Source organism: Girardinichthys multiradiatus, chromosome 1 (assembly GCF_021462225.1).
Source record: "Girardinichthys multiradiatus isolate DD_20200921_A chromosome 1, DD_fGirMul_XY1, whole genome shotgun sequence".
Classification (NCBI taxonomy): domain Eukaryota; kingdom Metazoa; phylum Chordata; class Actinopteri; order Cyprinodontiformes; family Goodeidae; genus Girardinichthys; species Girardinichthys multiradiatus.
The window spans coordinates 18,781,910-18,796,946 of NC_061794.1; the positions used below are offsets into that span (position 1 = coordinate 18,781,910).

At 39.0% G+C, this 15,037-nt stretch overlaps 1 protein-coding gene across 1 annotated transcript; it reads right to left on the minus strand.

Moving 5' to 3' along the window:
- On the minus strand, nucleotides 1–1,107 carry her3 (hairy-related 3). Its single transcript, XM_047370581.1, has 4 exons — nucleotides 1,011–1,107; nucleotides 842–937; nucleotides 677–758; nucleotides 1–594 (listed from the first exon to the last, which is right to left on the minus strand). Exons 1-4 carry the CDS (start codon nucleotides 1,056–1,058, stop codon nucleotides 110–112), a joined length of 711 nt encoding a protein of 236 aa, XP_047226537.1. The 5' UTR covers nucleotides 1,059–1,107; the 3' UTR covers nucleotides 1–109.
- Nucleotides 1,108–15,037: the final 13,930 nt, after the last annotated feature.

Consider the following 15,037-nt stretch of genomic DNA (forward strand, 5'->3'; position numbering starts at 1 on the left):
TCATGTTGACAGTTTTATTAATAAAATAGTACATCCATCAGCTTAATAACATGAAATGAAAATCTATAGTGCAATTATAAACATTCAGTGAGTGAGTTTCCCATCAGCTTCACCAAGGCCGCCACACACTGATCTTGGTGTTTCCAGCTTCATCCCCACGGACGCACTGAAGGTTCTTTTGACTGGCGTTTTGCGCCTCTATGTTTCTGGTGGGAACTTTTTGCGCGAAAACAACAGCCTGATTGGAGTCAAATAACTGGCAATCGTCTTCATTGGGTAAAGAAGAAACCGTGTGAGCTGTTTGGAGTTTCGGAGTAACAGATCTGACCGGTATCGCCTCTTCGTGTCCATTTGCACCCGGCAGCCGAAGGTTTCGCACCTCCTTGAGCGCCTCCGTTTGGCCCAGGTCGCTGTCCGTGGTGCTGGAGGCTTCACCTCTCCGCCGAGAGCGACACAGTTTGTTGGAAAGCTGCGACAGCATCCAGCGCTCACTCCCGTTGAGGTGATCTGCCAGCAGCAGGTAGTGGTTGACGTTTGCCAGACAGCTGCGGAAGCCCAGCTTATAATCAGGGAACTCAGAAGCACCGACTGAAACTGCAGCAACGCAAATATGGCAAAAACGTTTTTAGAATCATGTTGAACTGTTATATACATTTAAAAATAATTAGTAACTCACTGCTCTGTATCTTTTGGAGGTTCTTCAGATGTTTCACTGTGAGCTCCAGGATGTCGGCCTTCTCCAGCTTGCGCTTTCGAATCTGAGTAAATAGAAACCATTTTACAGAAATTAACACATTTGGATCACTAGCCAATAGTTTTTTTAATGGCTGTCTAAACTCACACTGCTGCTGTAGCAACTCTCTAGAAGCGACTTTAACTCGTCCAGACACTGGTTTATCCGCGCCCTTCGCTTCTTCTCCATGAGTGGTTTTGAAACCTGTAAAAGGTTAGGCTTAACTTAATTTTCATAGTCTTTAAGTTCCTTTCTTTGAGTATAGCCGTATTTATACCTTGTTTCCAGGTTTGCCTTTTTCGCCACATTCTGATGTTGCCACCATCCTTTTAATGCTGGTTTACTCTGAAGTTAATCTCTCTCCCTCTCCGCTGTCCCGAGTGGAGGATTCGGAGCAGATTTATATAGAAGCACTCACTTAACATGTCAATACAAACAATCCCGCCCGTCTCCTGCGCTCAAATGAGCATCAATGGCGTCATTCACCAGCCTAAACCAACCACCGATGCAGAGCGATGCCAGAAAAGCTAATATTTTGAACTGCTTTGAAAGCTTATAGTCTTTAACTTAGTCGTTTTTTCTCACCCTATATCCAGAGTGCATTTTATAATATAGATAAATAGTACATTATTATCAAGTGTAAGGATCAAGGTTAAATCTTTTTCTTACAATTAAAAATCTGAAAGTTTGCATGAGTATTTATCCATCCAAAGTCAATATTTTGTAGAACTGCTTTGCACTGCAGTTACAGCTATAGGTCTTTAGGATATGTCTTTACCAACGTTTACCATCTAGAGACTGAAATTGTTGTTCATTCTTCTTTGCAGTATTGCTCAAGGTCAGATAGTATGGATAGAGAGTGTCTGTAAACATACGTTATCAAGTCTTGCCACAGATTCTCAACTTAATTTAGATCTAAACTTTGACTAGGCCAATCTAATGTATCTTTCTTTTTTTTAAATTCTGGCTGTATGTTCAAGGTCTCATGCTTTTGCAGCGTCCAATAGGTTTTCTTCCAGCATTGTCCTGTTTTTACCTCCATTTGTCCTCCTGTCAACTTTTACCAGCTTCCCATGCCCCTGCTGAAGAAAAGCATTTACGGTGGGGGTGATGTGTAATGTGCAGTTAAGGATTTCCACCACAAATAGGTTTTTACATGTAGGACAACAAGTTAAATGTTAATATCAACAGAGCAGATCACCTTACATGCGTTTACATCTGCAGACAGGTTTTCTTGTGACTTTCTTTTAACAATGCCTTTCTTCCGGTCTTTCATAAAGGCCAGATTTTTGAGGCCAAAAACTAGATTGTCTTTATTGTTCAATGGAAATTTGTCTTGTGTACAGACACTGGCTGCTCCTTAAGTATAAATTAAGTATCTTTGAAAATCATTTACATGGATATCCACTTTCACCCACTGCATATAACGCATTGTCAAATTACTACATTATAAAATCAATACAGCAAATAAATAAGTACAATAGAAACATGGTAATACAATTAAAAATACCATGAAGCATAACCTGTACTTCTGCATTCACAGTTTGCAATAACGGTCTTGCTGATGGATTCTTCTACATTATTTTGCCAAGAGTATTTGGTCACTCTGTCAAATTAATTAATTCTGGTGTTACAATCACTTCCATGGGTGCAGGGGAATAAAGTTTGGTGTGGAAAAACTTGACTGGCCTGCTCAGAGACCTGATCTCAACCTTCTTAAACACCTTTGGGATGAAGTAGAGCAGAGGCTGCAAATCTGGTTTTCTAATCTAACTATAAACACACCCCTAAACCTTGAGGAAGATGTTCACAGAATAGTTAAAGTTGCTGTTACTGGCAACAGTTGGTCCATCAACATATTGGACCTTATGGATAACGAATAGGATGTCATCAAAGTTCATGTACAAATACTTCTGGCAATATAGTGCATGTGAGCTCTGGATCTCTGCAGCTCCTCCAGGGTTACTTTTGGGCTTTTTGCTGTTTCACTGATTAATGCTTTCCTATTACATCCTTCAGTTTAGGTGGATAGTGGCCAGCTATATTTTGGCAGGTTTGCAGATGTCTTAAACTCTTTGCAGTTTTGGAGGAAGTACTGGACATTGTTCTGCTCCATGCTTCAAAGCCAGGGATATTGTTTTATAACCTAACCATATTATCTTCCGTTATATCCTATACCTGTGTCCCTTGGCCGTCATCATGCTGTTTGTAATCCTCTAAACCAGATCTCTAAAGCCTTTACAGAACATCTCGAAATATATTGAGATTGAATTACTCAGAGGTGACCTTTGATAGATAAAAAAAATTGTGACTTCTGAAGGGAACTAGGTTTAGGTATATCAGAGTAAACAGGGTTGGACACAAATGTAAGCCACGCTGTCCTAACTTTTTTGTAAAAATGTTAAAAATCGTGTTTTCCGTCCGCTTCAGTTATGCGTGACTTTGTGTTGGTCTATTACATTAAATTGCTTGGATGATACATTAAAGTTGTGACGCGACAAAATGTGAAAAGTTACAAACGGTATGAAAACTTATGCAAAGTGCAGCATATTTCATATAATTGCGGTGTATGTTTTAGATAAAATGTTGTACAAACTAATGGAAAAGTACCACAAAAGTTTGTTCACACACAAGATTCAAGCCTAAGTTTGTGTGCAATAAACGGTACATTTTTGCATATGCCAAACTGTTTGTATCGTTGATATATATAAGAAAAGCAGATTACAAATCTAGCAGGTAGATTACATCTTAGTCTACTGTACGCTTGTGTGCACACGCCTGTAAATCAACGTGTGGGGGCGCGGAAAACTACAGAGTAGCGTAAAAATGATAAAGATAACCATAATGGTTGCTCTTGGTGGGCAGAGAGGGAAGAGTTGACTCCTGTATTCAGTCCTTTATGTGTGAGTTTCACGCCACCTGGTTCGAGGCAGCACCGTGGTAATTCCCCACCATGCCTCCACAAAATTCTGATTTTCTGGTGCCCGCTGATTGTAAAACCTTTTGCATCTGAAGAATCCAGATATCAGTCCAGCTTCTCTGTTTTATACGGAAAACAAATAAAACAAACACTTGCTTACGTTAGAAAGAAAAGCGTAAACTTTAAAGACGTTCGGGGATGCTTTAAGACTTTTCCTTTGGCTTTTGTGCGTCAGCAGTTTTTGTTTTCATGCCATGCAGGCTCAGTGAGGCACCGAGGAGAATCGCGGGCCGCCCCTTGTCCTTAGACCTTCGCCTCCCAATTTTCCACACTGCTTCCTGAAAAGGGTAAAGTCTTGGGAAAGCCATGCCATCTGAAACAATGCGTTGACTTCAGACTCAAGGCGGCTCAGTGCGCATCCTGCATATTTACACACAGACAGCATGAAAATACTGCATACTTGTATGCATTAAATTGTTTAATCTAAACGCCAAAGTTAAAAATAATAGAAAACTAAGACTGGACTATGGCAACAGGTGGACCGGTAACCCGATGGGTTGAACCCCAGTCACACAGTTGTGTAGGAATTTATCAAATCTATTTTACCAAAATAAATAAAAGGATACTAGGGTTGTAGGAACAGACGTTCCTCAGCATCTAAGGTGAACCAAATTCTCAATAATAATAATACATTTTATTTATAATGCCCTTTTCATTCCAGGGAATCTCATGGTGCTACAATTAAAACACAAGAATAAAAACACTAGAGTAAAATCAATATTTAGCAGTTAAAAGCTTGCCTAAACAGGAATGTTTTAAGTCCAACTTTAAAACAATCCAGCGTGGGAGGGAGGCTATTCCAGAGCCGGGCTGCAGCAGAACAAAAGGCTCGGTGCCCCATGGTTCTGAGCCTGATAGAGGAGACCTGGAGGACCCGGCCGCTGGACGACCTGAGGGTGCGGGTGGAGTTTTGGAGTGGAATGAAACAAGACTTTCTGGAAACTTTTCTTCTACAGCGTCACTGAAAATATGCATAAACCCAGGGTTTAATGGCGTTTAAAATCCGTGTGCTTTGTGTTTGTGAGACATGATAACAGACCGAAACTGTAATCATTTCACACTTTAGAGGCCTGTCAACCACGAGCCATGCAGAGGCATGTCGGTCTTTTTAGGAAACACTAATTGGTTAAAAACCGAGAAATTGGCTGCCAAGTCTGTGACGCTATAACTGGGGTTGAAATCTATTCGGGATGCTCTGGTTTAAGCAGTCCTGGTGTCTTTTGTCCTGGCTTTGCGACACATTATCTAAGTTTTCACGCTTGCTTTTTTTTCGCACGGGACCGTGGAAAGTTGATTTTGACGTGGAGTAGCAACACAACATCAGTCGCCTCTCTGAGGATATGTTTCACCTCTGATTACTCGCCATAATTTCAATTAGTGTTGGCTCTTCCTCTTTGGGTGAAAGGGGGGGTAAGAAGAAGAAAAATATGCAAAATGTAAGCAAGGGGTTTCTAACGCGTGCTCTGCAGCAAATGAATGCAGCAGCCCTTAAAAGCACATCAGTTCTGCCGCATGCTGTTGCGCCATCATCTACCCATAAGAAAAGCACAGCAAGAAACGTGTGAGTAAACTGGAGACAATGATGCGAGTGCCATTAAATGACACGTTAGGTATATGTTTATAAAAGGGAGTGGGCCTCTTCTCCAACTTTCACTTTTCAGCCGCGGGTCATTCATTAACCCTATTGGACCTTTGTCATGGATTCCCACCGGAGGAGACGCGACAATACTGCTGTAATAATTGGACTATTGGGGAACTTGTTAACAACAATTAGTAAGGCAATTATGCAATTACTGCAATAAACGGTTTCCCTCCTAAAGAGAAAGTGATGCAACTGCAGGCCAACAGGCAAACGCCATTAATAGTTTGAACGAAACCAAATCTCAGAAGACAACACGCTGAAATCAATGTCAGTAATGCAACCTGAGACCAGGGGTCATTAACCTTTCCTATCAGAAGAGCCAATTGTATCCTCGTTCCCACTACATAAAATGTATCTTTTTATTAATATAAACATTATATAATTTGTTTAATGAGTTTCAACACATTTTCCCTGTTAAAATTTCAGTTCTCTGTCCAGTTTTAGCCCATTTTTAATCTCTAAGTACAAGAGAAGGCATATACTTTTACAGTGGACTGAGTTTAAATATGAGACCTGACAACAAACAAAACAGGCTGCAAGAAAGGGAGGGTGAAAGGACAGAAGAATAGAAGAAAGAAAGGATGGATGGAGAAAAAGTATGGAAGTCTGATTTTGTTATTCCATATGTATCTAGACTTGGAAAAAAATTCATTTGTAACATGAAATAAAATATAAACAAACTGTCATAAAATAAAACGCAGAATAGTATGTAGATCTAGGCCTATGATAAAACAGAGGAACTGCCATTTGATTTCATATTAAATTTAAATTCAAACATGTTACTCATTCATTTTTTTTCTTGCGGCTAAAGTTATTACGAGCCACTGAGGGGCCCCAAGGTGCAGACCCTTGCTTTACACTATCAATATAACCCTTTATTACGTTCTCTAAAAAACACGAAAACATTTATTTATCAACTATTTTAGAAAGGTTTAAGTTTTTAACATGTTTGCAGGGCACTGTTAAAATATGCAAACACTGGGCCATAACTTGGCTCATGAAGAGCGGAGCAAATCGATGAACCGCCTTCCATTCAGCTGGACTCGAGGTGTGACCGAACCCTCATTGTGCGCCCCAGGGCGTCAGGAAAGAAAAAGAGAACAGGTACCGGAACAGGTGGACTGGGAGAAAAAGTGCAATATTGGGAGGATTTCATAAGAAGCCACGCGACGGACGTGTTGGCGAAGCTCTGATCAAACATCAAATAGAAAAAAATAGCGTCATGAATTTCTATAGACTGCTCCTCGGGTTATTTAAAGACTTTTGTATTATTTTGGAGTGGCGACACAAAGGCCCCGGTTCTCCTGTGTGTGTCGGGGTTAGCGCATGAAAGGAGTAGATGCTGCACATTAACATCGCTTAAGGTTTTTCTTAAGGGCCGAAATGAACTGACCAGGAAAGTAACTTTATAACTGCGCTGGAGGATGAAGCCTTTTGTTGGCATCTGAAGTGAAAGACACAAGAGCCTGACAAAAGGACGGCACCATTGTTAAAGACTGAAGCGCATGGCCATTGATGCGCCTTGAATTGCAAAACATCTGCCATTTACTCTGAAGGAGTAGAGCGGGATTTGAATGAGAATAACAGAGCAGCTTTTCGCCCACTACATTCAGTCTTGCGTATAACACTAGTCACAAGAGCAACGTTTGATTTGAGGTAACATCAAAGCAACATGATGAAATTACTTTATCTTTTATCTTCATAACGAGATGTTCGAATTACAGATAAATAAGATATGAATTAGGGACTGCTCAAAGAAAAGCACTGGACTACAATTTAACTCAATGTCATTACTATAAAAGCTTAATTGTTCGCAGTTTATTATCAATCTAATTTAACTTTGTTGTTCATAGAAATTATTACCTATAGACCCTGAGACAAAGGTTTCAGTGTTATTGATAAACACATATTTTCTAGTTTGGGAGGTAATTAATTATCTCCAAATATAATTAATTAAAAAACGTAATATATTTTTGGTACTTTAGCATTCAGTAGAAAAATATAAACCATTGGAGTTTATTATAATACATTTTCAGGGATTATAATTGGCAATTATATTGGAAACCACGTGCAAATTCTGTTTATTATAGTAATAAGTCGGTTGCAATGTTATATAAGTCAAAAATCTTCTAAAGATAAGGCTTACTTTGATTCATAGACATTGTCTTAACGTTTGGAAAATTGCATATACTCGCACGAGTACTCGTACGAGTATATATATATATATATATATATATATTTTTTTTTTTATTTATTTATTTTTTCCCCAAAATTTTCATGGGTTAATCGGATCAACTAACATTTAAACTGAAAAACAACATATTTACAACTTCTGTCCAAAAGTTGTTGTAAATAAGAAAACATGTCAAAACTCAGAGGAAGTAGTATGTTTATGAAAGGAAAAATTAGTAGCAATTTAAAAAGAAATGCTTCAGTTATTCCTACAAATATGTCTGAATTTGAATTGTTAACGATTTTTTTTTTTTTTTTTTCCAACGAATCAAGGATGTTGTTAAATGGTGGCTCTGCAGATGATGACGTATCTTTGATTTTCCTTGTTCTTCAAATGTATATGATCTGTTTAAAAAGATAACAGATAAAAGGGTGAGAAAATTAATACTTAATCTAACACTTTTCTGTAACTTCAGTTTTATGTTATGATTGGGTTGTTTTTCAGTTTTTTGCCAAATAGCTGAAATAAATGGGATAAAAAAATCATAAAAACATTAAACTTTACAAAATTGTCCACTGTCAGTTTTTTGTTTTGTTTTTGTTACACCTCTAATTTTTCTCCATATCCGCTGAAATAAAAGAAGACTTTCATGCCAAAGCAGAGTATGACCACCAAACGCAAATGACCTTAACTTGAAGTGCGTTTTTATTTGGACCTATAAGGATGGACCAATTGCAGGCTGAGCCTTTCCCAGGGTTTCTTCCCTTTATCTGACCAAAGTGGAAAATCGAAAGTTACAAGTGAAAAGCTGCGGGGCGTTCCTGCGATTTTCCTCGCTCTATATTTCCTGCAAGACGAAAAATGTCTGCTGCATCAGCAAAAACAAAGAAACAAAAACAAGACGAAAAATAGCATTTATTAAAAATAAAACTTATCAGTAACTGTAGGAGCAGTTTAAAAAAATCAGACATATTTCTCTCCAATAATATACTTTAATCTTAGATTAGATTAGATTCTTCTCAATAGGGAAATTATATTGTACTGAGTGTTTTATATAAAAGTATAAGCCATTAGAATAAACACGAGCTAGAGCATGCAGTACACTTAATTGTTTAATATTTACAGTTTTATTACAGACACGTTTCGCCGCGTATGCATATGGTGTCCTTCTGCTGCACAGAGGGGAGCATTTGTGCAGTAAGATGAATAAAATAAAATAAAATACGGTCACTGATTAAGCATGTCTCCGCTTATTGGTTAACAGGGTGACATAACCCTGTAGGCTGCACCAATCCCAGATGCTGCTAAAATGGAGCTTTTTGGCTGCCATCGTGTGTGGGTGAAGTAACTCTGAAATTGGTATGAAATTGTCAATTTGTTGGTGTCAGCGTCCCGCTCTCTGAAAAAAAAGTGCCATATGCCATGCTAAGTGGCACTTTTTACCAATTCGTTCCCAGTTTCACGGTCCGTCCTCCCATTTCTTTCTTGCCTAGAAGCTGAAAAGCCACAACAAAATGGCAATTTACCCACCAGAACTGCGCCCCCATCTACCCCCCAAGGCTTTTCCGTTTCACTTGGCGGGGCACCCCCCTCCCGTCCAACCGAGCATCCTGGTGTTAAAGTTTGACTTTCAAATGGAAAAAAAAAAACTGTATGTTGCGTCATTTCAGCACTTTCTTTAAACGCATAAATAAACATGACCAATGACACGTACGATTTAGCTTTATACAAAAGAAATTAAGAGATTAAAATTACAAATGTGACCTATTATGGAGATGGTTTGCAGAAGGGTTTTTTAAATCTCTGCGAGCAAGCTTCATTTATTGACTGAAACTGTCAGGGCCACCCTAGGTATAAGCGGCTTTTGCGGCTACTTAGGGCCCCCTGCTGGCCTGAGAACCCAAAGAGACTCGGTAATCAGGTTGGCAAATGGAAGATCCATTTGCCAACCTGCCAACTAACGTTAACTGTCAAAAACATTTGTAAAAACTGAAGCAAATTTATTAACTTCTAATAAGCTGGGAAGAACTTCAGGAACACTTCAGGGATTTTTCCATTATGTTTCCTGAAAACAACATTAAGCTTTTTAAATTTTTCAAAAATCTCATGAAACCAGAGTTGCCAGATTGGGCATCTTTCGAACAGGTTGGACTGGAAAAAATGGCTTTGGGTGGGTTGCTAAAATTTGGGCTTTTTTTTCACAACTTTTGGTTTTTAGAAAGTGCTTTCACTCATTGATTATGCCAACCCAAACTCAGCCATTGGTTAATCAAGTGTCACTGTGAAGTGATATTGGTCAGTGACAACTATAAGCCCCCCAAATGGGGTTAAGAATTCAACTAAGCAACACTGAGCTGTGCTGGCCTGCAGCCCTTTTAAGTTAACCTTTGACTTGACATTGAGAGATAATGTCAGTCAGGAAAAGACAAAAAATATACATATATAAAAAGACATAGGAGGCTGATGTGGATTACTCCTCTCCCAGAGGATGACTCCAAAGCTCATAGCAAGTATTGCAATACAAACATCTGAGCACAACTTTATGATTTAAAAGAACATGGCACCACAAAAAACATAGGTCATGTTGTGTTCAAAGTGTCATGTCTTTTGCAATCCAAATGGGATCTGGTGGTGGTCCAAACTTGACAATAAGGTGGTCCAAAAATGCCATGAACTGAGGTCTGTAATGTACAGGGGTTGGACAATGAAACTGAAACACCTGGTTTTAGACCACAATAATTTATTAGTATGGTGTAGGGCCTCCTTTTGCGGCCAATACAGCATCAATTCGTCTTGGGAATGACATATACAAGTCCTGCACAGTGGTCAGAGGGATTTTAAGCCATTCTTCTTGCAGGATAATGGCCAAGTCACTACGTGATACTGGTGGAGGAAAACATTTCCTGACTCGCTCCTCCAAAACACCCCAAAGTGGCTCAATAATATTTAGATCTGGTCATGGGAGATGTCCAACTTCACTTTCATGTTCATCAAACCAATCTTTCACCAGTCTTGCTGTGTGTATTGGTGCATTGTCATCCTGATACACGGCACCGCCTTCAGGATACAATGTTTGAACCATTGGATGCACATGGTCCTCAAGAATGGTTCGGTAGTCCTTGGCAGTGACGCGCCCATCTAGCACAAGTATTGGGCCAAGGGAATGCCATGATATGGCAGCCCAAACCATCACTGATGCACCCCCATGCTTCACTCTGGGCATGCAACAGTCTGGGTGGTACGCTTCTTTGGGGCTTCTCCACACCGTAACTCTCCCGGATGTGGGGGAAACAGTAAAGGTGGACTCATCAGAGAACAATACATGTTTCACATTGTCCACAGCCCAAGATGTGCACTCCTTGCACCATTGAAACCGACGTTTGGCATTGGCATGAGTGACCAAAGGTTTGGCTATAGCAGCCCGGCCGTGTATATTGACCCTGTGGAGCTCCCGACGGACAGTTCTGGTGGAAACAGGAGAGTTGAGGTGCACATTTAATTCTGCCGTGATTTGGGCAGCCGTGGTTTTATGTTTTTTGGATACAATCCGGGTTAGCACCCGAACATCCCTTTCAGACAGCTTCCTCTTGCGTCCACAGTTAATCCTGTTGGATGTGGTTCATCCTTCTTGGTGGTATGCTGACATTACCCTGGATACCGTGGCTCTTGATACATCACAAAGACTTGCTGTCTTGGTCACAGATGCGCCAGCAAGATGTACACCAACAATTTGTCCTCTTTTAAACTCTGGTATGTCACCCATATTGTTGTGTGCATGACTTTTGAGCAAAACTGTGCTCTTACCCTGCTAATTGAACTTTCACACTCTGCTCTTACTGGTGCAATGTGCAATCAATGAAGACTGGCTACCAGGCTGGTCCAATTTAGCCATGAAACCTCCCACATTAAAATGACAGGTGTTTCCGTTTCATTGTCCAAGCCCTGTATATCCCTAGTCACACATGTTTTAAAGCAGTCAATGAATTGTCGGATATTGTTGAAGATGAGGTTGGCGCATTCAAACTGAACAGATGAAGTGTTCTGTAGTGATGAAGTCTGTTTTTGCTCCCCATTTCAAGCCTGAGCAGGAACAGGTGGACATCGGCCACTTTCATATCTTCCTGGGGATTGTTGTGAAGGTTTTGATTATTCTATGTATTAGCCTGCATACATGACTCTCACTATCTGTAGAAAGCTCTTTGTTTTCAACAATCTTCAATTTCTGAAAAGGCAACTGATATCCTACACAAAGTTAAGATCACTTTATTGTGCCTATGTAATATACATAACTGAATTAATTGTGGCCATTTCAATTTAAGTAGATCAATTTAAAAATGTCTCATCGCTGTGTGAAAGAGATTTGTTAGATTGATCTACATTCTGTGTGTATGTGTTTGTGTGTGTGCTCTTGTACTTGCTGCTGAATGAGTATTGTATTTTTCCAGCAAAGTGGGGACATTCTTGGAAAGTGAGGACATGTCATTTTCCCTTCCCTTTTCAAATGCTGTTCTTGGGTTAGGGGTTGGGTTTAGGAGTAAGGTGTGAATTGAGTTTAGATTATGGTTAGGTATGCACTGGTAATGGTTAGGGGTTAGACGGATGTGTGTGTGTTTGTGTGTGTGTGAGTAGGAGAGAGTTTAAGAACCCGCACATTTTATACTAAGTTTGATTTAGAAATCATGTTGGTATTGGAAAAAATTTTTGCAGTTGCTATGACTGCATGATTGGGAAAGCTATCTTTGTGTGTTGGTTATTTGGTTGGCTGGTTAGGGAGTCTGTCTAACATGTTTTCTTTCTTAATGCAGTTGTGTGCTTATGACATGTTCTTTATTATGCCTATAATAGTTTTACACTTTTAACATGAGTTTCATCAGCGGTTAGGATTTGGGCTAGTTTTTATTGAGGTGGTGGGTTTTACATTGTGTTTGGGCTGGAAACTTTCCATCAGATCTGTCAACCCTGCCTGACACTAATATTATCAAAAGTTAAAAAGTGGACCGCTATAGAAATGTTTGCTTAAGGCCTCATAGAACCTTTGCCATGCTCTGCAAAGGGAGAAAGTTGAACTTTTGGTAAAAGAGTGAGTGACCGTAGTGGTTCCCTCTGAGGTATCCTTCTCCAAGACTAACTATTTCAGTAGCAGTGTGGTTTTTTTCTTTTAATCAAGCATCTCAACCACAAAAAAATTTAACATGTACATGCACTGAATTAAATTAACATAATCACCATTGAAAAGTTTAGGTTTTAGAGTTATAAAGGTTCTTTAACTTACATCAAAATGGAAATTTTTTCCTGAATGAGAAAGAAAATGACAAAGCAGTGAAAAAGAATGAATGCAAGGGAGGAAAAATGTGTTAACCACTCAATGAATTTCAACAAATGTACAGTAATGTTGATTTTAGCTGCTTGTACTGAGCCTGGTTCTGCTGGAGGTTTTTGCTAATGTTTGCACTCCACTGTTGCCTCATGCTTGCTCAGGGTGAGAGATTTTCTGCAGAGTTAAAGGCTCGATGCAATCAGCTGGGCTTCTCTAGATAGATAACTTTTATTACTGGGCATTGTATCATACACTGACTTTGATTGTACTGTATTATAATTAAGTTGAAATTGGCTGTAATTGAATCTGACTGTGTGATTATGTTGTAAAGAAACTAACTGGACTGAACAAAAATGAATATTTGGACTTTATATAATAGATGAGTTTGAACAGTTTGTCTTGTAAAGTGTCCTGAGGTTAAATTTGTTATAATTTGGCACTATTTAAATAATTGCAAATGTGTAAAGTTGCATTTATTGTCAGACTGCTGTTGTGAAGACATCACATGGAAATCAATTTGCACACAGTAGACCTGTTGTGTAACCTGCTGCAGCCATTAAGATGGCGCCCTCATGTGGTCAGATTAGAAGTTTCAACAGTCTCAAGAACTGGACTAGCATAACTTCAATTTTACTTGAACATTTATTTGGTGAAACAAGCATGTTATGTCTCAACTTAATGAAAGTACAACCATACAAATCAAATTCAGTAATCTTGAACAATGTGTTTAATGATCCCATTAACATGTTACTGTTACTACGACTATGTATTCTTCCAACTAAGTGCTACATCCTTAGATCTCATAAATGTGCAGTGATTCTTTTGCGTTGTGCCTGTTTGTTTTCAAATTCAACTTTAAACCTTGTTTCTTTGGTTTTTTACAGCCTTTAGAAGTCTGTCAGACAATTCAGATTTCTGTAATAATTGTATCAGGGACTTTTTGTATTAGGGAAAGGTAAAGATTTTGATTGTTTTAGCAGACAGCACACTCTGTTAAAAGAGACGTAGCCTACAGATTTTTAAAAAGCCTTAAAATAATTCTATAAATTTTATTAGAGTGCCATATTCCCATTGTTAATAAATTCAGACTTTAAACTGAATACATTTATTCAGTAAGAAACAAACTTTCTGACAAAATTGTTTAAACAAAATCACCAGTAGCAAAATGGTTGGTACCCTAAAATTTGGTTTAAAGGAAATTTAACTGAAGCAGTTTAAATTAATTAGAGTTTCAAGGAATTTTCAGTTTAACCCATGACCTTCTGTTTCCCTGGGGTAGACAATGGCCACGAGGCTGGATAATAACCCTTTATTTTGCCCCCACACTCAGCGGACAGGATGGTTAATGGAGGTATAAAAATGTCCAAATCCCACAATTGGAGAGCTGCAGAAAGGAATCACATCTTGGGGTCACCAAGTCCCCATAACAACCATTAGGTGGTAGTTACTTGCCAACTGGTTGTTTGGCAAAGATACAAGAAAAAAAAAAAACTTTTCTGTCATACCATCACAAAAAAATATATGATTTTGGTAAGGTGAGACTAATATTGAGATTTTAATGACAACATCTCTATGTGGGTTTGGTGTGAAGGAAAGGATGGAGATGTGGAAAAGAACTTCATGCCCACTGTTAGGTATGGTGGAGGATCTGTGATGTTATGGGTCGCAATCTCTTCCATAGGCTCTGGGCATCATAAAATCTTTGATATTGTAAATAAAAAAAGGATACTGATCCGAAACATATGACAAAGTCAAGACAGGAATTGTTCACCAGAAACCAAAAATGTGTTTTCATGCCAATGACAGTCCCCAGGCTTAAAACTTGTCAGGGGAACTGAAGAGAATGGACCATAAGATGGGACCCAAGAGTCTTGATAAACTAAAAAGATTGTTCAAAGAAAAATGGTCAAAGATCCATTTCTCTGAATGCTCCTGCCTCATGACATGATAAAGGACTATACTGTTGTCCTGTTGGCAAAAGGGGATTGTACCAAGTATTACCAGCAGGGGTGCCAATAATTATGCCACAGCTGGTTTTGTTAAAACACTATCTATTAACTGGTATTCCACCCCACTACTTGGTTGAGTGGAAGGTTGGAATTAATTAAAATAATGGATTATGGATTTTTTTCAACATCTTTACCAGGGGTGCCAATACATGTGACCAACACTGTAATATTTAGTGGGAACAT